The sequence below is a fragment of the Malurus melanocephalus genome, unplaced genomic scaffold (assembly GCF_030028575.1).
Source record: "Malurus melanocephalus ecotype Western Australia unplaced genomic scaffold, MMel_1.1 scaffold_131, whole genome shotgun sequence".
Lineage (NCBI taxonomy): Eukaryota > Metazoa > Chordata > Aves > Passeriformes > Maluridae > Malurus > Malurus melanocephalus.
In genome coordinates, this window is record NW_026623363.1 from 288,449 (window position 1) to 315,141 (window position 26,693).

The 26,693-nt window shown below is 38.9% G+C and overlaps 1 protein-coding gene across 1 annotated transcript in view; it reads right to left on the reverse strand.

Annotated features, from left to right (window-relative positions):
• Positions 1–841: 841 nt before the first annotated feature.
• The window catches only part of COL25A1 (collagen type XXV alpha 1 chain), a 285,675-nt gene continuing 259,823 nt past the window's right edge, over positions 842–26,693 (reverse strand). The window contains exons 24-35 of the mRNA XM_057370712.1: positions 25,010–25,033; positions 24,054–24,098; positions 22,427–22,471; positions 22,046–22,126; positions 21,222–21,284; positions 19,610–19,660; positions 19,216–19,242; positions 14,232–14,285; positions 9,695–9,748; positions 8,524–8,550; positions 7,734–7,787; positions 842–1,868 (exon numbers count right to left, since the gene is read on the reverse strand). Coding sequence (XP_057226695.1) covers positions 1,704–1,868; positions 7,734–7,787; positions 8,524–8,550; positions 9,695–9,748; positions 14,232–14,285; positions 19,216–19,242; positions 19,610–19,660; positions 21,222–21,284; positions 22,046–22,126; positions 22,427–22,471; positions 24,054–24,098; positions 25,010–25,033 — 690 coding nt within the window. The 3' untranslated portion in view covers positions 842–1,703. The remainder of the gene's footprint in view (positions 1,869–7,733; positions 7,788–8,523; positions 8,551–9,694; positions 9,749–14,231; positions 14,286–19,215; positions 19,243–19,609; positions 19,661–21,221; positions 21,285–22,045; positions 22,127–22,426; positions 22,472–24,053; positions 24,099–25,009; positions 25,034–26,693) is intronic.

Sequence of the window (26,693 nt, forward strand, 5' to 3'; positions counted from 1 at the left end):
TTCTATCTAAAAAGTAGCTACCAGTTAATTTATTTCCTCTCATTCTYAAAGTGAAGGAAAAGCCAAAGGAGAGGAGGTTTACACTATAAACACTTCTGCGCACCTCTCTGCTATAAAGATTTGTTTTTCTCTAAATCATTAGAACATCTTTATCAGTTTCTTATTGCTGCTAGAACTCAGGCTACATGCTATTTAAAACATAATCTGTCTTATTCACATAGTCTGTATGTGAATGTATAAGATCAATGGGGAAAAAAATACTATTATTTTTTATCTGGAGAATGTTGTGTTTTCTGGGCCCCTTGTACAAAGGTCACCCCGTGATAAGAAAGCAAGACTCRAAAGGGAGTAGTATATTTTCTTTTCACTTTCAATATTAGTTTTTGAATGAAACAGCAATACTGATTAATAAGGATTTCTGAATATAGTTGAATGTACTCCGATAGGAATGACTTGCTGCCTAAATAAAAGACAGTGCTGCTTGCTAAGCAGCTTATTCTAGCAATTATCTATTAASTGAATATTTTTTATCCATCAAGGATTGTTAGTGAATCTTCAGATATAAATGATAATACAGAGACAGAGAAACATTTTAAAATTACAAAAGCATGCTTGATTATCCCCAACAAAATATGAGATATGGTTACCATTAATTGGAAGCAAACAACATGGACTATGGAATAATCTTAATGGACTATGTATTTACAACTAAAAAACAACTRACTTCAAATTAGAAGTGCTATAGTTGAAATAAAATCTGCTTAATTTAACATTCATCTTAGAGAACCGTGCTTAACCACCAAACCATATCAGMACATGCAGATCAAATTTTACTGTGAACAATTAAAAAGAAAATTCTCCTTGTCTCTTGAGGAAATGTGCATGTATTATTCATTGGGGTTCTCTTTCTTAAATGGAAAAGAGTTCCAACTCACTTTACCGCTAATCACTGTTGCCAGATTGGTACAAGGGAGAGGGTCAAGAAGTAGCATTTTAGTATAGGTGGGAACTTGAATTCATGCTAGCATAGGATGGGGAGTGTTGTGTGTATTCAGGAAGGTAAGTTCCAAGGGTAAGACCATTAAATTGAGGACATTAAATAACAAAGACAGTGAGGGTTTGGGCTGCAGACCGTTATCTTCTTACAAACCTCAGGTAGGCTTTTCATTTCCAGATGTATTTGAATGCTCTGATGAACAGGCCACACACCACAAATATTACTTGTGCATGGTCTGGAAGCCAAGCTCCAGGTTGGCTTACTGGAAACTTTGATTTTTAGAAACAGTATTTACATCCTTCTATGGATGGCTCTCATTTTGGCCAAATTGTGAAAACATGCCCATGAGGTGGCATGGATTTGGAAGGAAATCCAGGGTGCAGAGSAGCTATGGGACAGGCCAGGGTGTGGAACTGAGCCAGTGCAGACAGAAGTCATTGGACTTGATTAGGGTTTCTACAACTTGCAGTTCAGGGTGAGTAAGGCAACGGGTGTTTTGCAAGGAAAGTAACAAACCAACGATTCTCAGGGAAAATGTAGGAAGGAAACAAACTTATCAATTACCATGTGATGTGGGAGCAAATTGCTGAGAGTTAGGCTTAAGGTGTGMACAAAAAAGTGTGTTCTGTCATTGAGGTTATGGTCACTTGAAGCAGCTGGTTTGTTCATGCACATGCACGTGTTACGTGAAGAATGTAAAGTCAGCTCAGGAAAACATTGCTTTACATTGAAAATGGCTGACTACAAACAAAGGAACTGCATGCAGGGTTGGTAGGAAAGAGAAATACTGTACCAATTGGCAAGGGGCATCCAGCCCATCCAGGCCAGGCTGGCCTGGCTCCCCTTTTTCCCCCTTAATTCCACGGAATCCCTGTTTGTAAAGATTAACTTGCAATGTTACTGTCAAGGAAATGCCTTCAGTATTGACTTAAATGGAGTGAACAAGAAACAACAGAGAGGCAAGAGGAGCAAGCTAACTGYTTATGATTTTAACCTGCAGGGCACAGAATCTGGCACATCCCAAATTTGTGTCCTTCCYGATGTGTTTTGCAGAAAAAAATACGAAAAAAACCAAACCCCACCATCAAACCTTACAAATTTAGCGCAAAGGTCTTAAGTCTGGTGCTTTAAACCAAATTAGAAGGTTSACAAAACTGCTCCAGATTTCACCAGAACTTGAGATAAAGCTSTCCTAACAAAGGGTTACACAGTAGCTGGTGCTTGCTCCTCTCCCCTCATTTCTTATGGCATCAGTTTACAGAAGGATGACTGATCCTCCAATACACAAGTGCGACGTACCAATGGGCAAGGTGCATCTAATCCAGGAGCACCCTGTTCTCCTTTCTCCCCTTTAGGCCCTTTTTTGCCTTTCTTTCCCTTTTCCCCCTGCGGATACAATGGTTTGGATAAAACAAGTTTCATTCTTTTGAAAAAAAAAATAAAGAAAGATTGGGTTTAAAGTCTGGGTTCTTTCTTTTTAAGTCAATGGAGAGCTGAAAGGACACTTACCACTGTGTTCTGGTTTGGATGGTGCATTATGTGGAAAAATAAATTATATGATCACAAGCAAGAACTGCATTCAGTCTCTATTAGTTTGTGTTGGTATTTCATATCAATATTATGAATGTTTTGAAACCTAGAACAGGGCYTGAAATCATTGATTTCTTGAGACAGAGGCAAATCTGCAAATCCCCCCAATCCGCAGTCCAAAACAGGAGGTCTCCTATTTTGGTAAGTGATAGCACTGAAGGGCACRTGCACACTAAGCTGAACTTGCCAGCTTCCCCAGAGGATTTGTCACCAGTCAGAAKTAACTTTGGGAGAGCAGAATCCATCAGCAGAGACTTYTGAAAGMAGACCTGTGGCACAGACGCTTCACAGGGACGGCTGACTCRATTCCATCACCTCCCACRGTGTCACATCAAGGGTGAACTTGGCCAGGAGCATCCTTGAACTGACCCTCTGCACTCTGGCAAGAGTTTGGAACAAATCCTGTTCTCTGTGGTGTCCACAGAACCCCACTAACATCACTGAGGGTGCACTGCTGTCACTCCAAATACAGCGTGATCATTTCAAACCCCGTTACAGGAATCAAAACACTCAAACTGCTTGATGGAGAGGTGCTACGACACTTTCAATGATTTCATATTGTCTTGGTATCATAAAGTAATCAGAAGTGATAATTAGATTATTTACTTGAGCATTTTAACATTCAAATATTCTCCCTGCTGCAGGCAATATTTTATCTATTTGTTTTACCAAAATTCAGTCCTTTGATTTCACATTGAGTTTTCTTTTTACATGGCAACTTTGGGTGCTTTAATTCTTATTGAAATCAGCTGATTCTCCTCAAGAAAGCTACTGGCAAAAATGACCTCACCTTCAAGCAGTACAAGAGGTTTAGAGAGTTCGTTTTATAATTGATTTCACACCAGTTGATCACAATGGTAAATGAGTTTCAGGTTGCTCTCAATTTCACAAAAATCAAAAAGGGATCACTTACAAAAAAACTAACAAATTGGACTAGGATTGTAAAAAATGGGATAGGAAGGATGAGTAAATCAGGAATACCACAAAGAAATAGGAAAAATAGTCATAGGAAAATTAGTGTAACATTGGAGAACTGGCAAGTGAGGTTGTGGCTATTGGGAGGATTTAATCTGTGAGGAAAAGGGTAAAAAAGACAGAGGAATTGTAAGGAATGAGGGTAGAAGGAGAAGGAAGGAATGCCCCTTTGGAAAGACAGACGGATTTTGGTGAAGCATATTAAATAGACATTTAACTTGTTCCACATCAGTACAGAAAGACTTAAACCATTAACAAGAGAGAAAAATATTTTTTTACATATTGTRAGAATCATATAAATCTTATTTTAAAAAGGAAGGAAAGCATATTAGTCTTTTAATGCAACAGCATATTTGACACATTCAAATAAAACAAAAGATTCCATGAACAAAACATAGTGCACTCATGTCATGACAGAAGCAAAGTTACTTGTCTATCTTTTTTGTGTGCCAAAAGGGTAATCTTTGGAAAAACAGCAACCCACACATTACCCATCCTTACCAAATGGTAAGGGTGTGATGAAAAAAAAAACCTCACAAGGCAAGATCAATAAATTGGTACGCTTCCATCTTAAACCTACAAAGATGACAATGTAGCAGAGAAACCCAACAGCTTAGGGTCAAATCTCATGCTATTCATTGCACTAATATATTTGCAGTGTATGCAAGCACAAAGCTTGGACTTACTCTAAAAAGGATTCTGAAATGAACAATGCAGTTTGGTTTATGATTCTTTTTAAAATCTTTAGGATTTGCATTTCTTTAACTTGTGTTACAAGGCAGCAGACAACTATTTTCAACTTTCAGTTTTGCAGACAGATCTATCATCTTATTTATACCAATGCAGCAGTCACCTGTGTAGAAAACAGTCTGAATTTTCTGGGTACTTCACCACTTTTCCACAGACTGAGCTCTTTCCTTTTAATCTTTAATCTTTACTCCTTATCCTGAACTATAGAAAGCCAAGGGAGTTACAGAGATCTGACAAAGATTAACAAAAATTTCTTTCTGTCCTTCCTCAGTGCCTAGAGAGATAAAAAATTGTGGCACTTCTGCAACACTGTTATGGGTGGAACAATCTACAGTCCTCAAATGCACAGATTTTCATGAATGCAGAGTAGAGGAGAAGGATAATGCCTTTTCATACTCTGTTCAGACACATTGTGCTCCTCTGTCAAAATCTGTAATTACAGTCACAACTGTGCACCTGGGACCAGGGGCCCCTTCCCTCCCTTTCCCCACAACACAATCTCTTATTTTTTTTGCAGGTTATTCCTTTTTGAAAGGAGGGGTTTTTTTTTCCTATTCATACAACTTGAAAATACAAAACGAATTATACAAAACTTTTTTATGATGAGTGCTCCTGGACTCATATATGATTTTATATGAGTAATTACAAGTAGAACACTTCTTAAAATAGTTTCACAGCCAAGTTAAGAAGATACTGTAATTCAAACACTGACTTGCTTTCACTGTAGTAGAACTACTGATGGGCTAAGATATAAATCAGCAGTCTAGGCCTCATCTCAAACTTAAGTAAAGATTTATTCCCTGCAGGTTTATGAAAAAAGCAAGTGCCACTGGTTCTATTTAGAATGTTAGTAATGATATGTATTTTTGCAGTGAAATTTAAGTTTCTTAACTAGAAAATACTAATCTCAATTTGTGTGATGTCAGTCCAACAGCCAATACTGCAGAAGTATTTAAAAACCAAGAAATCATAAGCTGGCTGGTCAGTTCGTTTATCTGTTATTCCAAACTGGTTTATCTGTTGAAATGGATGCTGTTACACCAGTTTGGTCACAGATAATTAGTAATTTATATAAGGAAAACCACCAAAACACAGAAGATTTGTTTTAATGGGTACTAGGATTAATTGCATTACTTTGTGTCTTTCGAGAGTCAGCTTTCCATTTAGAAAAAGAACTACTGACGCAGCTAAGGTAATTTCGGTGAAGTAAGTTTGCTGGCATGATGCAAATATTCCCTAATTTATAGGAAAAATGTGTTAAAACTGCAATGAAAGTCTCTTCCACAGAGATCTCAGCTACAACTTCCCTGACTTTTCACTGGGAAAGACCTTCCTTTGCCTCTTAGCTTTCCTTAAGCATTTGGGGAGTATTTAAGGTATTTGACCTCCATTTTTGCYCTACAGACTTCCTGTCAATCCTCTTTCTGAAAGCCCATAAAATAATGTGGTTTTGAAACATGTATCAGACTTGCTAACTACTTTATCCCATGCATTCTCCTCAGGAAACAGATTTTGCCTTTTCATAAATTTTTAGGGAGATGGAGGACCAGAGTTCCTAGGAGATGTGAACGAGTCTCCACAGGCAGCCCAAATCACAACCGAACTCTGAAAAGGGCCTAGCTGAGCCACACAAAATTCCCATATACAATTCCCTCACTCCCTTGCAACTGGAAGACCCATGTTTGAGCTATCTAGTCCCTGGGAATAAGAGACTGGTATGTAAAAGCTGCATGCTGGACTCAGGAACACTAAAATGTTTTTACATCCTGAGTGCTGAATCTCAGCTGCTCCATTTTCACATCATATTTGTATAAGTGAACTTTGTGCCAGCTTTCCATCTTTTCTTCCAGCAATCCTCTGCAGCTCTGGTGGGTGGATTTTGTCTGCCTATCTCTAGCTGTACATGGAAACACAGAAGCAGAAAGCCTGGTAGCAAGGGACTTTTGGAGTTTCCCGTTGTGAGCAGGATGATTCCTGACCCTAGGTCAGGTCACACCAGACCGGGTTTTCAACACTCCCTGGGTCCAGTCCCACTCTGAGTGCAGTGTCCCTGTGCTGTGCTGTCCTCCTCATGAATGGCTCTGAACCTCCCAGGAGCAGCTTGTGATCCTGCATTTCCCCATTTGCCGTTACCCAGAAGGGTTTTGCTCCACCATCTTTGTATTTTTCCTTTCAAGCAGTCTGTATTTCTCCTTTCAAGCCTCCTCACTCTCAGACTAAGCCAGCCCACCTCCTCCAACCTCTTCTACCATTGTGTTTGCCCCAGACCCCTTGTCAGCTTGGTAACCTTCTTACTCTCCAACTTCTCAAGTTTTTCTTGAGCTCTGAGGCCCAAAAGACCCTCTGCAGTATTCAAGAGACCTCACTGGGACTGATCGAGAGGYGCAGTAACTTATTTTTATCTTCTGGACAGAGCCCTTTGAATGTATCCCTGGATGAGAACACACTGTTAAGCTCATTTTATTTGGCACTTGCTGTAACTCCTTAGCACAAAGAGTATGTATTTCATAATACACTTTTCAATGAGTTCTTGGGAAGTGTTTTGCCTAACAGTATTAAGAAATGGAGATGAACTCTGGCACCTATGGTGACTTTTTAGCCCTGCTTCTTGTTTAGGACACCATAATGAGAAATGGACCTACTCTAACCCTGCATATGTCAGCTGGAAAAAAAATATTTGTCTAACCTGGAAAAATCATCTGCTGCATGCATGGACTTATACATGACTTGGTGTGAGTGCTAATTCAGGAGTTTTAGCAACAGGGCTTTGTGTTGGATAGAAATAGATTTGCTCATGAAGTTTCTCTACACATGTGAAGTCCTGCATTTCTTTTCACTAAACACATTTCCCAGTCACTGTGTCTGAACACTGAAAATGAAGTAAGGCTGTTAACTTCACTGTCTAGCTGGCTTAGCAGAATGGTAGAGTTTATGATTTATTTTCAATCCACAAATATCAYAAAGTACTTAATTGCAAACAAAACATTGCCAAAAATAAAAATTCAGACAGTTCCTGTCTCATCCACTTGGTGTGGGATAGGTGGCAGGTACAGGCAGAGGACAACAGCATCAACCATTATACTGCAAATACTGCCACAGAACAGAGTTGGGCACCTCAGAATAAAATTACTGCCACAAAAACTAAATGTCTGCATTAAATATTTCAGGATTTTTCCACAAGTGTAGGATGGATTGGAGAAAATAAGCCTAAAAAAAGGGCTGTGCTTTGGGACATGTTGGTATTCTAGTCCTGTACATACATTTCTGTGGTTTTTCATTATTTTGCTCTAGCATGTATCTGTGACTTGCCTTTTGGCACACAATAAAACAAAGATAAGTTTTAATGGGACAATTTATAGCATAAAGACAGCAGAACTGATTAGCTGAGGAATCAAGCAACAGTTAATAACACTGTGGTCACCTTTTCTCCCTTTTCTCCTATATCACCCTTTTCTCCTCGGGGACCAGGGAAACCCTATGAAAACAAAATGGACAAAGGTTGACTCTTATTAACTTGCAGATTAAGTTTTTAAATACTCTTGGAAAACCTAAAAGGACAATTTCACTACACACTCCATACATAGATGTGTGTTATGTGYGGACACACGCTGACACAAGAGCAARTGAGATGAGTAAGTCACAGAGATTGGCAGAGAYATTTTGGCAGCTACAGAATAAAAACCATACCACTCAAACTGGCAGTCATCCAYGCTACACAGCACATGTGCATTCTGAAAATGACTCCTCCAAGTTAGGGATTTCAGTGTAAGACTACAGAAAAAGACTTTCAGTAAGTCTTTTTAACATACTGAGGAAAGAGCCTACTTTTTGAAACGTAGCCCTTACAGACCACGGAATCATTCTCTTTAGTTAGAATAAACTTAGTTAACTAAGTGCTAGTGACTCCTTGTTCTACAAATGAGTCATCTGAACATTTTCTTAGCAAGCAGTTTTTCAGCCCACTGACACCCAAAGGACCAAGTACTTGTATTGCTAAGCACTACTATCTGCTGGTGTCTGTCGATAAGGGCTGCACATTGCACAATCTTTGTCCTCTTCYCCACCGAGCAAGAGCAAATGCAGCATTCAGCACACTCTCTGCAGGCACTGCATGCACACCAAAGGGCAGCCAAGGTGTTGTGCTTCACTGGGGATTTCTTGGCAGATGCTTACCGACCCCTGAGAGTGCCCTGGTCACACACATTACTTACATCAAGGCCAGGCTCGCCGTCTTTGCCCTGCCAAAGAACCACAGGAACTGCATTAGCATCCCTCAGACAAGGACCACTGCCCGTGTTTAACACTGCCAGGAACTGATAACCTGGCTGCAAAATTTTGCTTGGCTGTAAAATTTTGTTTGTAGGCATATTCCAGGAGCAAGCTAAAAATACAGGAAAGCCGATAAATTTTTTACTTTTAGTTTACAGGAACAGGAAAGAGAAATTGGATTTATTTTTTCAATTTAACTCACAAAAGTGACCCTCAGATAAAAATGCAYGGCAAGCTAATTTAACACTCCATGGAGCCTGAAAATGGTCTCTAGCCACTGACTCCTGATCCAATTAAATGGATCCAATTAAACCACAGGTCTGTATTCCAGCTTAAATTAATTAATCAAACAGATTAGACTGGAGAGGGTATGGAAACATYGAAAGTCTCCTGGAAAGGCTGGTTGTGCCTGGCCAAGCACATCCACATGGCTTTCCTTGCGTCAAAGTACGGAACAGAAATGTGTGTATGTACACACCTGACCCAGCATCAGCAGTGTAAACAGGGAAAGTCAACTCCCTGATTTTATTGGGGAGATCCTAGTCAGGTCAAAGGAAATTCGCCCTCATATTTTAGATATGGATAATGTAATTAATATAATTAAAATAATTGATTTAAAGCACATAATTTCCACCCATGAAGGAGGAACAATGAAATTCTCACATTGTTTCTGAGTACATGGCACAGAAATGAAAATACCATGAGTCTCTGAAGTGTCAAACAACACAAAAATATAATGGTGAAAAGGCCCTGCAGCATGGAAATCCAAACAGCTTAGTGACATCAAGAAATTCACAGCTTTCCAGTGCATCCTGAACTCCTGGCACTCTTGCACAGTCCCCAGGCAGCTGATGGCCAAAGGCTGCTGAAACAGGAGCACCTGCATTCTGCATTTCCTCTCTTGCTGGTTCACATCAGGTCTGTTTTGTTCCCTCCATGGGCAGGAACCTCAGAGTGTCAYCCAGACCACTGACCTTGCACTGTCAGGGTTTATTATCTATCTTTGCCTTTTCCAACTAATTCTGCTGCTARGTGAAAATCAGCCATAAAGCACACGAAGCTTAATCAGGGAGGGATGAAAAGTGCAGTGTGTACAATCTCTGTGGCACTTACAGGCAAGCCGTACGGTCCTCTGGGTCCAGGGTCACCTACAGTTCCCTTCTCACCCTAAGGAAAGATTACAGAACAAGCAAACAAAAACATGGGCTATCTCAGCAAGGATCTCTACCMAGTGCTTTAGGTTAGAGTTTATGCATTCCTAAGTGTTTTGAGTGAAAAATATTCAAGCTCATTTATTTTTACTAAATGCTTAAGGGGGAAAGAAAAGGTGTCTATTACTTTCTAGGCAAAATGACTTTTTAGGCACATGATATCACATTCGTTTTTAAATACAGTAGTAACTGAAMATATTTTTCAACTGAACTTGCACTTGTGTCAAGTTGAAGCTTTTAACAGCTTAACGTGGCTCTCAGTAAAAATCTAATGTTGTAATGAAAACTGAGGACATAAAGCATCAAGCTCCAGCAAAGCAGCTGAGATGCTACATGGTGACAGGAAAAAAACGTGTCAGTCAAAGCTTGTATTTAAGTAGGCAATGCTATTATCAGTGACATTGTGAAGATTATCCTATGTACTGTGCTGTGTTGCTAAATCCTCTGTTGGATTCTAGATAAGTGATGTAAATACCCTGGTTTATTAAAATCAAAACTGTGGTTTATTAAAATCAAAACTGTATTAATATGCAAGATAAACAAGTACAGAGATTACTCCAGAAGTCTGATCTCTTTCTGCATTAAAATCCATGGAAAAATTACCAGTTTCCACAGCAGTGCTGCCAAAATCACTTTGCAAGCTTAATACAGGGTAAACTTTTCCAAATGGAATGCAATTTCAAGGTGACAAATTGCAAGGCTGACAGTAGTAGTCACTTTTTTATCCTCTGTACAACATCTTCTGTGTTATTTATTACTTATTATTAATTCATTAATGACTCTATCATTACAAGCACAAGACAGAGACGTAGATGTGTACCTAATTAATAGTGGTATCCATCAGCACAGCCAAGGACTTGTCAAAGCTCTGAAAATGGGCTGCTAAGTTTAAATTTCATTGACTGAATGATAAAAAGCCAGGCATCAGAGCAAACTGAACCTTAGTCTGTGGATGAATATCCTCAATTATTATGTAATCCAAATCCCATAAGCAATGAGTTTGTCAGAGTAACCAACATTTGAACTGTTTTAAATACTTCATATTTTCACTCAGATGGACACTTGCTTTAGCCTAGTGATAATTAGATGCCCAATGTCAGATCTTTCTGGATTCTGTTATTCCCCAGCTGATTTCTGAGTAGCATTTAGGCTGGATGCCCTGGCAGAGCAATAGGAGGTACTGGGAAGTAACAGCTGATTTTCAAAACARTAAATCCCTTGCACCTTTAAAGCTTTCTGCTAAGAAGAAATGAATGCCCTGACCTATGTAGGTAASAACTACAAAACTCTTTGATCAATACTAGAAATATGTCAAGACTAGTTAGGCATCTTTTTTTTTTTTTAATCTTCAACAGCAAGATGACTGTACAAAGTCCTCTCAAGATAGGCTTATAATACTGCTAAACATATGGTAGACATAAAGATACTGAATGTTTCAGTCTAGGAATCTCATCTGTTATGTAAGAATATAGTTGGAGAACTGTATCTCAGAATTTTTTGCCTCCAATAGAAAGCACATGCTGAAACATGTCTGGAATATCAGATGAGGTCCTGAATGTTCATGGATTATATGAGATTGATGGGACTGTAATGAGCATACTGCCCTCAACCATCACAATAAAGCATTTCCTTCAGGGAAGCAGACACTGGCAAACATCAGGAAGGTTTTCATTAATTTTTGTGAGACTATCCATCAGTGTCCAAAGAACAGAGATCATAACCTATGTTTTTGCCTCCTATTTTGATTCAATCTCCTGAATCATGGAAAAATGATTTATTTATTTATTTATTGCACAAATAAAGCTGACTGGTGACTAACTGGTGTCTCCATTAGGACAGACAGGGAGATTTCATAACACTGCCATGGTGAGAAACATTTTAAGCAAATTAAAAGAGAATGCACTTTCCCTACTGGTACTAAACATGTCTAGTGACGACAGTGCTGCACAGGCTACACATCTGAAAGCCAAAATCAGGTCAAAACCAGGTCCTTGTCAGCAACAATAAAAAAAAATCATAAAAAAGGAAAATGTGTATTCCCAGCTTTCAGCCTGCTTCAGCTGGTCAAGAAGTTGGATACATATTTTGGCTGTCTTCACCCTTCAGGCTTACATGTCCCCTTTCATCAGTAGTAGTTGAAGATGTCTATCTGTTTTTCAGTGTTCTCTACTTTCTCTCAAGACAGTGGTTAAGTGAGATTAATAGGTACACAGATTCAGAGGCCTATTTTGATGTACTACTCCATTTAATAAAGATGGTTTTAGCAAGGTGCTCTCTAAGCACCTGGCAAAGTGGTATTCCAATAGCTGAAGAATTTAGTAAGGATGATGAGACACCAGCCTAATAAAATATTAATTCACATTAWTAATTACCATTTCAGTTTCTACTAAAAAGATGCATAAAATCACATTATAGTGTCACACATAATGTCCTTAGGCTACCTTTTCACCATCTAAACAGACTTTGTATAAAAACGATCTGATGTTTTCTATTTTAATTAAGTAGTTAAATTGAAAACCAACCAATGCACCCTAATTTGCTCAACAGTCTGTTCTACCTCAGAGTAGTAATTCAGCATCACCTCAAATGCAGCCTGTGCAACAATGAATCAGTGATTTTTCTGTAAAATAAACCCAAAGTCCTTCTAGATGAATACTGGCCAAAGGTTTTTCTTATCAATAGAGACAAAATGTGATCCTATCCAGTGACAGTGAGCAGTGGCCCTATGCACTGTTTTTAATTAGAAAGTAAACTCTGAAATCTCCAGACAAAAATGTTTTYCTCCTGCTCTCACATAAATAAGTTCAACAGTTGCAAATGCAAGTTGTAAAACTGCATTAAAAGGACATGATTTGTTATTTAAATAATGGGACATGTATCAGCACTGGGCACCTGTTACACAACTATGCTACAAACAACTTCTCCTCCCAAATGGCATTGAATAATTAAATGAACAATTACAGCAATAATCTTGCAAGCTGCTTGGGAAAAAACTTTCCGTCTGTCTTGTGAACTTCCTCCCATTCATTTAGCTCCACAGAWAATGGTGAATGTGTAGGATTTTTTTGCACACCTTGGTCTCTCTATTTTTGCAAAGTTTTCTTTCTATGCTCCTGCAATTACTGAAATTATTTACATCATAGCAGTTCCCATCCCTTTGTAGCTGCTGCTTGTCAACAGCCAGTGTAGGGCTTCTTCCAGATCCAGCTGTATTGCTTATGACCATGCATATTCTCACAAGAAAAAAATATTACTAGTTCTCCTACACAGACTAGAAGAATAGTTTATATTATAGTTCATTGTCAAAGACATTTCAACTGGCAGTACATGTGCATATCCTTCAACACAAAAGCTCATAATGCAAGAATAAAATGCATGGTATTTTTATATACTTCTACATGTGTATCTCAACTGAATTATTTACTTAAGATCAGAGGATAACATTCAACTATCTTTTCACAGAGTTGACTGAAGATATATTATGCCCTAATTGAAGAAAAAAAAAAAGAATTGAATCTGTAATCCCTTAGAAAACAGAAAAAATACACAAGTCCTTCAGGCACTTAACCAGGCTGAGTGGTAATTACAGTCTGCTGAACAGTCTGTTTTGGGCTGTGCTGCACGTCTTGCATTTCTCTCTCAATACACAGCTCTGTAAAAATGAATCACACCTTTTGCAGATGAAGCTAACTGGACCYCTGCCATGTGTCTGTGTCCTTAACACAGCTAGTCTGATGTTGCTGTTAAAGTGAGGAAGTCAAAGAGACAAAATTCTGGGCTGGCAATTCCTTGGAGGTTTTAGTTAGGATAAGGCATCATCTTCTGGCTCATGGTGTAAGTTGATGGTTGTATTGTTAAACATGACAGCCTCATAGCTAGAGTTTAGAGCTCCTATCCTATTTCCACTGGAGAAAATTTACTGCGAATATTTAAATAGGAGGGCTCTTATTTTCTAAACTTAAAAAAAAAAATTAAAAAAAAAAAAGGAAGACAAGTTTAAATTTTACAGAGGCTGGAAATATTTGTCCTGGATAAAAACATTTAAGTGTATAGAGGGAGAAATACTCTTTTTTTCCATAGCTTTCTTACTTAATGAGATCACACTATCTTCTTTCGTACCAGTTTGTTCTCTCAATTGACACAAAAYAATGAAACCAATGAAAATCACGTTCTGTGTGATACTGTGAACTAGAAAGTCCTGTCAATTTCTTACTGATTAGTCACTTAAAAATACCAGCTCCCCTGAAGTTAATGAATTACAATGTCARCCTTAGATAAATGTGTGTGTAACTAGAATGCAGATGCGGCTCTGGGTTGATCCTCTATAGGTGAGACACTGTTATGTTCAGTAACATCCAGGCACAGTGTGAGTCCCCATATGACATTTTTCCTTGGTGGCAGTCATTTGGTAAMGACAGTAACATGGAACAGATACTCACTCTCTCTCCTTTGGGACCTGCAGGGCCATGGGGACCAACTGGGCCATCTATACCCTGCAAAAGGAACAAGGAGGGTAAGAGGAAGGCCTTGTTCTTACAATTCTTTAGTTTTAATAGCTACCTTGTAAACAAGAGCTAACACGGAATCAGTCTTCACYGGCTGAAAATTTGGATTTAGTTGTGATCCAACCTAGCTGAACAAATCCATTTGACTTTCAAAACTCCATCAGTATCTCCTGTTATGAGGCAGACTGTCTGTCTTCTATTGGGAGTTTACTACATTCATAGAAGCAATCAGATTTACAAAGATTTAAAACYGATTGGAAGACGATGGAAGGGTCAAAGAAAGATTTTTTAAAAATTATTACTGTTTATTTTTWAAATTGATTATTCTTTAAATTGAAATGTCAACCTGTAAGTCAGATTTACCTATTGAAGGGATCAATGATAATCTCACTAAAGGGTCACAAGTGTAACCCTTTCACTGCATAGATTTCTTTACAATTAAAGAAAGCAAAAGTTTTAAYGTTTATGAAGTCTAATAACAATGTCTGTAGATGAACCCCAGCATATCTGCATCTCCTTCACTGATTCCATGTTAGCGTTGAACAGATACATTCTCCTGTAACCTAAATCCCTAGCCCTAAGAAAACCAGCAACCCAAGGTCAAGGTCAAGGCAGTGGTCCAACCAAAACTCAAAACTAAACTGCCTTTTTAAGGTTCAGAGCTCCTTCTGCAGAGAATTACATTCTCTTTCCCACTCATATTGCCCTACTGAAGCCCCCTCTCATGCAGCATGGAAAATGCCTGCAGCATTTGGCCTTCTTTCCTTCTTCTGTGCAGGGAGCGAGCTTGGCTGGCAGAGCCCTGGGAAGCACACGGACTCGGGCACAAAGGGACACAGAAAGACAAGGGACTCACCCGGGCTCCTGGCTTTCCGTCTAAGCCAGATGCTCCCTGTGTGGTTAGGTGGAACATGGATGATGGGCACGACACACCAATGACAAGAACGTGAGATTAGTAAGTGGTGCTGATGAACAAACACAATTCAAACGTACAGTACAAGCTGTGACAGGGTTCTGGAGTGGGTGCCACGTCACTACAGCATGTTAGTTTAAAAATACACATCAAACACCGAGAGCCTGATTCTGCCCCCCCTTCAGTAAAACATCACTGACCCACCCCTGCCCTCACATCACAGCTCATTAGGGTAGGATATTGTCAGGCTACGGGAGYGCTACAAACACCAGCTGTTAGGGTGTTTTTGAGCCATAACACACAAATATTTACTTTGTAATTTACTCGCATGCGTTCTAATTTGTAAATAGCGACAATACCGAATAGTATACACAAAGGAAAAAAATGTGTGTTAACTGCGATGGGAAATGTTTAAGTGCAAGAATACTGTATTATACAGCCAACAAAATCGGGATCCTGGCTACAATGGCCTCATTCATTTCCAAAACGCTGGGAGACAATCAAGTTTCCTGTTTTCCCGATACAGTCCCGGTTCAGAGCACAGTCAAGGGCTGCAGCGGGCAGCCCCAGGCGCTCCGGGCGCGGAGCCTCAGCATCCTTGGGGACGGGGGGACCCCGCGTGGATTCTGCGGGAATAACAGAGCAGCGGAGCGCCGCAGGGATGGGGACAGAGGGACAACGCCAGTCGGGACACAGGGAATAACCTGAGCAACACACCCTCCTGAAAAAACACACCGAACCAAACCCCAGAAAAACCCAAATARAATCTCCAACCAACTCAGTAAAACGAGACATTTTTTGGAACGCCAAACACGTGGACTTTGCTGCTGAAAATGACATTTAGAAGAGATTCACACAAGATCTGTGTGAATTTGGAAAACCTAGTAGCATATTTTGTTTTGGAGTCTCTTCTACCTTGTAGCCATTTTCAGGGCATCTGCTCAGGCCTCCAGGGCTCACTCTCTACAGAGATGTAACTGTCAATGTGTAAATGAGCTTTTTTTTTTTTTTTTTTCTTCCTCAAAATAAATTAAAATTCTCAGTGAAGCTGACCTTGTCAAGAGGCCCTGCACATAATTTTTGAAAATATTAATCAGAGGGGTTTGTGTTCTCTTGGGTCAACTAAGTCTTTTTTCTCAATTTTACTGTTAACGATGTAATCACTGGGAGCAATCCTCATACAATAACAACAGCAGCAAAAGGGGAAAATTAACTCTTTTCCTGAGAAAAAAAAAAATAAAGCTACCTTTTTAGCATGCTTTCAAATACATAAAGTATTTTCTGTTTCAGCAACTTAAGTTTTAAGAACTGTTATGTTTCCATATTTTTTAAGTTCTTAATTTCTGAAACAAAATTTATGCTGAACACTCAGAACAGAAATTTTCTAAAGAACAAGGGAAAAGGTAAGAATCCAGGGGAAAAAACCCTAAATACCCTGAGCCAATTTTTAGCTTTTCTCAACTAAACCTCTCCATTTTAACTGCAGAAGGGAAATCAGAGGAAGAATAACTGAGGAGACGGGGAAAGGGAAGACTCCTTTTTTAATGGAAACACCATACAACACTTAAATAACAGCACGACTCATGTAATGGGGGTGATGACATCCTTGGGACACTGAACACTCTCAACTGACAAACAACAAAAAAAAAMCCTTTGACAGGGTGTTACAGGACGTTACTTGGGATGATGGCACAGATTTGGGACAAAACAAAACAAGACTGAAGCTCTGCTCCCACATGGTAAATTCTATGTATGCTGTTGAGTACATCAGAGTGGYTCATTAGGAGTAGAAAGAGATGTTTGTGATTCGTACTGAAATTGAATAGTTGGGGTTTTTTACTTACTGGAAGACCAAGGGGCCCTCTGTCACCCTTTTGACCTGGTTCACCCTTCAATCCTTTAAGACCATTTAACCCTGGTTCACCCTAAACGTAAAAGTATAAATGCCAAATTTTTGGTGCTATAATGGGTGCTTAAGCCAGGATAGAAGAAGCCAGTCTCACAAATAGCTGCAAATTCCAGTTTGACACAAATTCAACCTTCTCAGCTTACTGTYAATTTACATACTGGTTTAGTAGTGGTTAAAAGTACTTGGGAGGTGTCTGCTGGAGATTTAAAATGTGTGAAAAGAAAACTACAGGAAACTTATGGGTAACAGATTTTTTAAATCTTTTCCTAATAATTATCACTATAGTTAGATGGTTTGAATTAAGCATGAGTTTCAGGGGGTTTTGGAAATTCCTCAAATCCCATAAACCACCCTATGCAGATAATTCAAACTGAAAGAAAACGTTCATAAAAATAAGCCTCAAAACTGTAGGTTTTTATAGCGGGATCTCCTGTAAAGTACATTTGGTAAAGAAGCAATACTGTTCCTTACAGTAAACTGGAATTTGCAGCAAAACCTTAGGTAAAGATATTTTAAACCTTTAAGCATACATAAYAAACAGTAACAAGTTTAAAGAAACAGTACAGGTTTGGGGGGGTCTACAGTTACTGTCGACAGCCAAGCTGTTTGGGGGGTCGACAGTTTCTGTGTTCCTACAGAGGAATTTTAACAACTCAGAAATGGCACTTGTTGTGATTGTTAAATTATGCATAGGCTATTACATTAAACATCACTAATATGATAATGCTGGGCTCAGAGCTGCCAATAAATCATTCTCTCATAACGAAAAACTGCATCAGCATGAGGGCTGCTCAGTCAAAGAGAGTATTGACCACACCTGCCTCTTTTGGGAAACAGAACTACGTGGGTATTTCATCCAGGCTGCTCCCCATGGCCTCATTGCTAGATTTCCCTTTGATGTATTATGTTACCTTATATTATATTCATATTTTTAAAAAAACCTCAGTAGAACCCAGTCTGCTCCTTTAAGTAACTCCAGACATCATCTGCCTGCTTTGCACCCTAAGTAGTCATTTCTTCATTCTTCTATTTGACTCGATGTGACTTTCAGAGCAGTAGCGCTGGAAACRCTGAAGTTTTGGAAACAGACCTGAGAAATCCTACAACTGCCTGAGTCTCAGGCCAAGAGCCTGAGGTAAAGCAGGGCTGGTGCTCAGATGGAACATACTGGATTTCAAAAAATGATTTATGACTTAGGTTTCTGGAGCCAAGGTAATAGCATCTCACAAGGGGTCAAACCKGTGATTTTCTATCTCACACCTTTAAAAACCCAAAATAAACCCCCAAACTAAACATACACCCCCTCTCCTCCTCTTCCTTACTTTTTGAGAGAGGTGTGATTAGGGAGCCATGGTGATTTAAATGATCATGCCTGACGAGATGACTGGCCTTAATGAATGCTATGCTACAGTMAAGCTGAATTTTAGCTTACTGGTGACTACTGAATTAAGGTACAAATTAAAATATTCCAACTCTGCCAAAATTCACTTCCACTCTCCTGAGCTGTTCACACGGGCTAAGAGAGCCCCTAAATAATATCTGCATGTACTATGCTATGSAGAATGTTCAAATTGTATTGTAGACCTGTCTGATCATGAATTCCATTGGAAAACACAAAAATACATCAGTTTGTGATGGTGAGCCAGCATAACATGGGAAGGAACTGGTCAGCAAAACAGCAGCACCTAACAAAGGCCATGGACATTGGAAGTGGCAGGAGATACGAGAGCATAAATKAAGGAGAGTTTATCTGCCTTCATTTCCCAAGCCTGTAACATTGTTCTGTATTCCAAAGTAATTCCAAGTGCAATGGTAGCTTGCCCATAAGCAGGAAGATAACAGTTTAGTGCCTCATCCCGACTATTCGTAAAAAAATGGACTCAGCCAATGCTGAGGAGAAATACTACTCAGAAACAATCATAGAAAATTAAAACAGCTTTTAAGCTGCTAATATTAAAATCTGCTTTAAGGTTTAAGAATATCAGAAACRTTTACTAAATGGGGCATGACAAAACATAGCTGCATGCATTCAAGAGCAAGGCATGACACTTTGCAGACWTAAAGAGCCCATCTATTCTAGAGAGGCATTAATTTACCTTTGGGCCAGGCAGTCCATGAGGTCCCTGAAAATAAAGATAACATTTTTCATTATGAAAATACATCGCAATTTTTTGAAGAGTGATTTTGCTTTCTAGGGATGCAAGTTACCCCTCTATTTCTGTACTYTGAAAAGAAATGCAGCTGTCAATAAAGGAACTGTAAGCACCTGATTCCGAGGAAAAAMCAGACCACTAGCATGTTAACACTAACACAGGAAGGTGCAATTTGTTTCTTCACTTCCTGTGAATTTTAAGACATGCAAAAAAATTTCCAAATTAGATCCCCTCTTTAATRGCCACATATTCTGATAACACTTTTAATAAGCAGGCAATAAAGTGGCAAGAGGGCTTAAACCATTTCTAGCCCCTCTTCTGCTTTTCCCAAGCTTACCATAGGGCCTGGAGGACCATGTGGCCCTGGTGGTCCAGGTGGTCCTATCATCTACAGATAAAAAACAATGGTATTAAATTATGCAGAGCAAAGACCTCCCACAAAAATCCCAGAAGTCAGGCTGACCCTTCATCTGTTGGCAAGCACTTACAAAAATAGCAATGCAACAGTGAACATTGACAGCGTATCTAGACAGGGCTTTTGGAATGGGAATTATTTTGATTTGAAAGACAGGGTACCCCAACTGTAGATTTGCCTGTGCCATATGGCAGCATGCCTGTCTSCAGATTCTTATTCCTAAGGTCTATGATACTCTTCAAGACACTATGGGGGGAAAAAAGTACCTCTCTGTAAAACAAACAATACTGAGCAGGGATGCTTGAACTTTTAATATTTTATGGTATGTGCTCTTTAGCTCTCTCTTGTACTACTGAATTTACAGAGCAGAAGATGATGATGTTTTATTTTATTCYTCCTCAATACTGATGAATGGAAAAGATAGTAAATTCAAGCTAGGCTTTGATATATTTTCAGAATTGTCCTTTGTCTCTCCTTTTATTTTGTTTAGCCCACTTGTACCAAAAATGCTCTGAGGGCATTAAAATAGGCAATCAGGCTGCTCAGCATTTAGTGCATGCATATTCTGCATTGTTTTTCTGTGCTAGTAAGGAATCCACAGACAGAATTTCATGATGATTTATCCAGCTTAGATACATCCTCATATATCACTTCTCTTCCTGGATTTAATCCCGAAGGGTTGCCACCATAAGCTGCAGAGTGGCAGCAGGGATGCTAAATCAGGTCTCCAGATTCATGCACTGCTAGAGTAGCTGTCGGGGGTGGCACGAGCAGCAAGATGCACTTTGAAATGTAAGACGGATTCCACCATCTGTGAAATCTCCTGAAAACTCTGAAGTCTTTCTTCAAGGGAAAATATGTAGAACAGTATGAATGAGTTAGTGAGTAACAAGCTAATCTTCATTTCTCTGAGAAAGAAACTCAGAGATGTAGGGTGCTTTCTTGTCCTGTGACAGCACAGGGCAGCCTCTCTGACCACACAGAGCTATGGCTTCTGTCACTAACCCCTGCTCTGAGGTCTCCCACCTCACTGTGCTCTGATCATGTTAGTCACCCATCTCCTACTATGTAGCAGCTCATTTGGTTTTTTTTTTTTTTTTGGTTGGTTGGTTTTTGGTTTTGTTTGCTTTTTAAATGCCTTTAAAATGCTTTGAAAAAAAAAACAACAGAAGAATGTCTGGTCTCATCACACATCTGAAGTCAGCCTAGTCTGGTTCTCACTGGACTATCAGAGATTCCCAGAGTGTAAGGTGTTGAGAGAGATTATGATTGGTTTGACTTTTTTCTTTTTTCCTCATTTATCTTTTGATTTGTTACAGAGCCAGAGCTCGCTTCAGTCAAAGCCTATAACTTGTTCATAGTCATAGAATGGAACAGAACAGGAATTAAATCTTTAAAATTTCTTAAACCAAAGACTGGAAGTCTGTTCATTCTCAGGAAAGATCAGCACGAATACCAAGTGCTGCTCAGAATCAGAAGCTGGAGAACCATTGCTGGACTCCCGCATTCATTGCAATGCCACACCAAGACTTACTGAAGGACCCTGGGCACCAGGCAAACCAACGTCACCTTTCTCGCCTTTCATGCCATTGGCTCCCTGTAAAATCATACAAAACAGCGTTCATAAACAGCTTTAATCTTATTAGCAATCAGTCTAGAAATGACAGTATTTATTTGMAAATAATTATAACTTTAAAACAGAACAACACAGCACATATATAAAGGAAATCCTTTGAGAAAAGTTTTGGACTACCATATAAATAATTTTTAACAAATATAAATACATGCTTTTATATTGATAGCTATCAATTGTGGCATGACATTTATGACAATTCCTTAAGTTGGAACTCCGTTCATGATCTATTGTACTATGGATATAATTTTAAAATTGTTTCTCTTTTTTGCTGAGAAATTTTGTTTGTATGTATACATATATACACATACATACATATATACAAATAGGAAGAATGCATCCCATAATATTAATGCATTTTCTCTTCCTCCTCAATCTAAGGCACCTGAAATTTCTGTCCAAAATATAGCTGCTTTCTCCTACAGGCTACACTTGCCCAAGGTGAGCTATACAAGAGAGGTACAACYTTGGTCAGCCTGCCAACCAATCTCTTCCTTTCTGACACAGCATCTTTTTCACTGTAAGTAGAATGAAAAGTTCTGAAAAGTTTTACTACTTCTCCTAGATTAGCTGCAGAACACTCTCAGGATTTTCTCCCCAGTGCTTTCTGTCCCATTTGCAATTTATTAGCACTGTTCAAATTTCCTGATAGTGTAAGAGGAAAAAAAAAAAAAAAAAAAAGAAGTCTTTTTGCTAAAATTAATTAATTAATTTTTCATACTCACTGGTAGGCCAGGCAGCCCAATTCCTCCCTTTTCTCCAGGCATTCCAGGATCACCTGTGTCTCCTTTTGAGCCCTTAGGACCCTAAAATATGGACTTATTGAGCAAGTCATGCAGAACACTAGAGACCCCAACAGAATTCTAGCTTTGATCTTAGCAACCAGAAGTCATGTGCAAGTTATACCTTTGCTATTAAAATGCAGAAAAGCAGACATTATTAGATCACAAAGTATGCAGCAACATTATAATTATCTTTATTATTATTATCCTATTTTTATTTCGATTATGAAGTCCAAGTCACAACTTGGTATCACAGAAATAATCTCTTTAAACAAACTACAGCTGCTTACATGTTCTTCACTACATGATTTACACAAAATCTACCTGCTCTCCATCAGCTCCTGGAATTCCTGGGGATCCTGGTTCACCCTAAAAAAGATAAGATGGAACTGGATTATCCCAATTGTCCCAGACACTAGAGRAAAGAGCCAGAGAAATTGCCATCAGTAACAGCAACAAAGTCACAGACGATTCTGTCAAAAAACCCAGGATGTATTTCTCACCTACACTGAATGAACAGCTCAGCTGATTATGACACTGCACAGCTTTGGGCTGTATAAAGGCCACACAAGKGCACAAAAGGAAGAAAAAGAAGACAAAATCCCAGAGGTGAAAAGAGCCCAACCCAATGGAAACTTTGCCTGCAACCAGCATAAATACGGAATCATGCCTCTCGATTTATGTAAGGTAGAGAGAGACTTCATGATTTTTTTTTTCTCTGACCCAGTGAAGGAGTCACATTCACAACATTGTCCTGTGACCATTCCTGAGCAGCATTCTCTAAGGGAGCAAGTTATACTGATGACTGGAGTCTATGATGTTGGAAACAAACTCCTAATGTTGAATCCCGCTCTATGCTGTAAATTTTGAACAAGAATGCTCACCTATATGAAGAAACACAACCTCTCCCACACTTCCACTTTCCTGTGTTTTATAGGAGAAGTAGAAATGCTGAGCAGATGATAATGCAAAAAGCAATTTCTGTACACTTAACTATTGCTTTATTATCAATTTTCACATAGAATGAACCTTGTTTCTCACAATTTCTCAAAACAATGAATGTGTGTATTGTGACATGTTTCCACATGAAATATTGGATGAAGTCTAAAATTGAAATGTCTAGTGTTGTTACTGAAGATGCAGCTATTTGCTCTTGGAAGAGCTYAGAGACACTGGGAGAAGATGCAGTATCCAGTATTTAAGAAATRGGAGAAATATCTCATTAGTTTAAAAGCATTCAGGGAGAGTCCACTAACTTCAACACTTCTTTTTTTTTTTTTAAATATGGGAAAATTTATTATTTAAATTTTATAGAACAGTGCAGCATATGGTATTCATTGTGTCTGTGTGGGCTGCTCACTAACCCTTCTGTACCGCATGTAAGCACCAGCCAGGTGGTATGGGCAGGCCTGGGTTTCCAGCCAGGCTCCCACCCACACGTGGATGTTGTAATTTTTACTGACATCAGACAATACAGTATTTATTTGGGTGGGTACCCCGTGCCATAAAAGCTGCATTCACACACACTCACGCAGTGGCCAGCGGTGTCTTGCACACWGTTTTGCCCACCTCATTCCCACTCAGCCACAAGTGAGGCATGGGAGCCACTCTCTGTTTGTGTGGATGCTCTGCAAAGTCCTAGGGAGCAACCTCAGTGCAGACCCCTGAGTGAGATGCTTTTGCACTCTTTCAGTGCTAATTAATTTTGCTGGTTCTTAGCTGAGCATTTGTGTGGGGCAACAAAACAAAGCACCTATTCTGGAAAGCTACATTTAAAGAATCTGGGATACAAAGTTGGAAACATGCCACAAATTTGATAAATTTACAGTTAATAACTTATTGAAAAGCTCCATTTACCTCTGTGTGTACATCCTTAAAAAAAAAAACAAAACAAAAAACCACAGAAAACAGTCCACCCTTAAGATACAATGAGTAAAATAAGGAAGATCACCTTTGACCCTTGCAGCCCTTGGGGTCCTGGTGGTCCTGGTGGTCCCTAAACAGAAACATACAAACCTCTCAGTTTTCAAATAAACTCCTGAAGAACTTGTCATGTTAGCACAGGGTGAATGTTTATATAGCTACTGTAACAAAATGAGTTAGCTTTTTAACAGAAGGGGAACCAACACCAGTTATGGACCAGTTGTTAACCTGCAACAGCTCTCAAAAACCACAACACTACCACAAAAAACAGTGTTAAAATAACGGTACAGCTCATATTTTATAATAAAGTCCTCTGCTCCTATTGATGAAATGGCAATGCTTCCCTTAATGGAAGGGAGACCAAAACTCACCTCAGTCATATTCGTCAAACCTCGCTGCCTGATCCAAAACAATTTGAGACCAGCAGAAATCTCCAACCAATGGCAAAGAGGATTCTGCTAAAAGATGCTAAGTGCATCTGGGGATACTCTGTGCTTTGTGAAATTGCCATGGAATAAACTCTAACCATTTCTTTCATTTCTGCCTCAGGCTGAGGACACACAGTCATCTATAAAATACTGGCCTGAATGGTGCATAGTAGGGACCCTTTAAAAAATGCCAGAACAACATTTTAAATCCCCTGCATTAATATAAAGAAAGGCTATGTACAGATGGGAAAATACGACTAACACCAATTTTGCAGAGAAGAACTTGAAACAAAAAAAGAAGAATGTGTTTTCCCAGTCTCGTACTTAAATGAAGTTTTGCCATTAATTCAGCAGGAGCAGAATTGGTTCCATTGTTGGATGGCTTTCAACAATGGGTTCTCTGCTATGGGAACACCAAGCAAAGAAGCCAACACATGTTATTATGAACCAGGTTGGCATACAATGAAGATATGTCCTGAGCTAGCAGAATTATGAACATGCTGCAACACGAAAGAGAAGCTTCACAACACACAGAAAGTCATGCAGCAGRAATTACCGTGACAGTCAGGGTGGCAATCCTCTGTCGGCAAAATGTATTAACAGGAGTTGTCAGTAGCAGAATTAAACAATGATACAAACAATTCTGTTTGCTACAGTTACAATCTCCACAGAACCTACACTGCACTTGTGAGACACTGTGCCTTCAAAAACATTAATAAAATTCGTCTTATTTTTAACTCTTGGTGTAGTRTTAGCTGTTTGGTTTCTCTGGGAATTAGGGTTTTAAATCGGTGCTACTTTTGTACCATTTAAGAGATCAAAAAAAACGATTACTAGATTGCAAAATGTAAGCAAAAGTCTTCAAAAAGGTGYTTTTTAAACTTTTAAAGAAACATAATGAGTGTCTGAAATTGACCAAAAAACTAGCCCTCTTTAGTAATGTCTGCAGGTTTTGCAACAAAATTCGACTAATAAATACGATTCCTAAAGTGAAGATAATAACATTAATTTCCATGTAAAAATGCAGTTCTAAATTGAAAACTGCCAGTCCACAACCCAGCTATATATACTACAATCCTGCTTTGAGTGCTTGGAAAGACAAAGGATATTTTCATCATGGAGGGAGGAAAAATATCTTGACCTGTCACTATTTCTTTTGGCCAAAGACTCTAAAAACAAGTTGAAAAGTATTTAAAAGTAATTTAAATGCTTGTCTATATTTTCAAACCCTGAATATTGCAGCTTGCATATGCTTTCCTTTTGCCTGTGAAGAACTTACTGGCCTACATGGAACAAGAAATATTGTGCTTTTCTAAYTGTTATCCAGTGTGCAAATAAAGGTTTGCAGATCTTCTGTTTTAAAAGAAGCTTTGAAARAATCTTCCTGTATCAAAGCAACAATACATACTGTTGGCAAAGATYTGGAGCCTACTCAGTACAATTACTTGAACAAAAGGCTTAATACACTCATATCCTTTGTATTTCAACATATTAAAGAGAATGTATCAAAAACTTTTAAGATACTGAGAAGCTGAGTTTATCTAGGTAAGAAAAGCTAAAATAACCATTGCAAAGTACTGTTTACATGCTCACAGTGACGCACCCCTTTACACTGGCAGATATTTTAATATCTAATGATGCAGTTCCTACAAAGGTGAAACTTTRGAAAACTACTGCTTTTTGCTCTGGGAAATTCTGCAGAATAGGTGTGAAGAGCAATTCTGACAAAGAGACAAATTTTGTATTTGTCCTCCAAGTAAAAGCCACATACTCTCAGCAGGGGTCTTGCTCAAACCTCTATGTCAAGATCACGCATGAGACTGAATAGGAGGCACAAGGCAAAGTAACTAAATTTCTGGACTGCTTCATGATTTATTACTAAATTCTAACATGAGACAATCTTGCAAACTCTTGTCAACTTCTTAAATCCACTGGCCAAGTTCACAGCTCTGAGCTGAGAACTGGAAGTTCTCATGTACTTCTGTGAGAGAACTGCAAATCTCAGAGCCCCTAAGAATTTGGCACCAGGAGACTTAGGAATGGGTGTTTGCCATCTGAAGACTGAGCTGGATTTGGCAAGGATATTTTYGACTGATCCTATATAATCTTACTTACACCCTCCTTGCACAGCCATTCCCATTAATATCAATTATTTGTTACCCTGGATCAGAAGGTGATGACATTTGGAATGATTTGCAATGAGGTAAAGGCTTCCTAATACGTCTCAACCACTGCAAAAG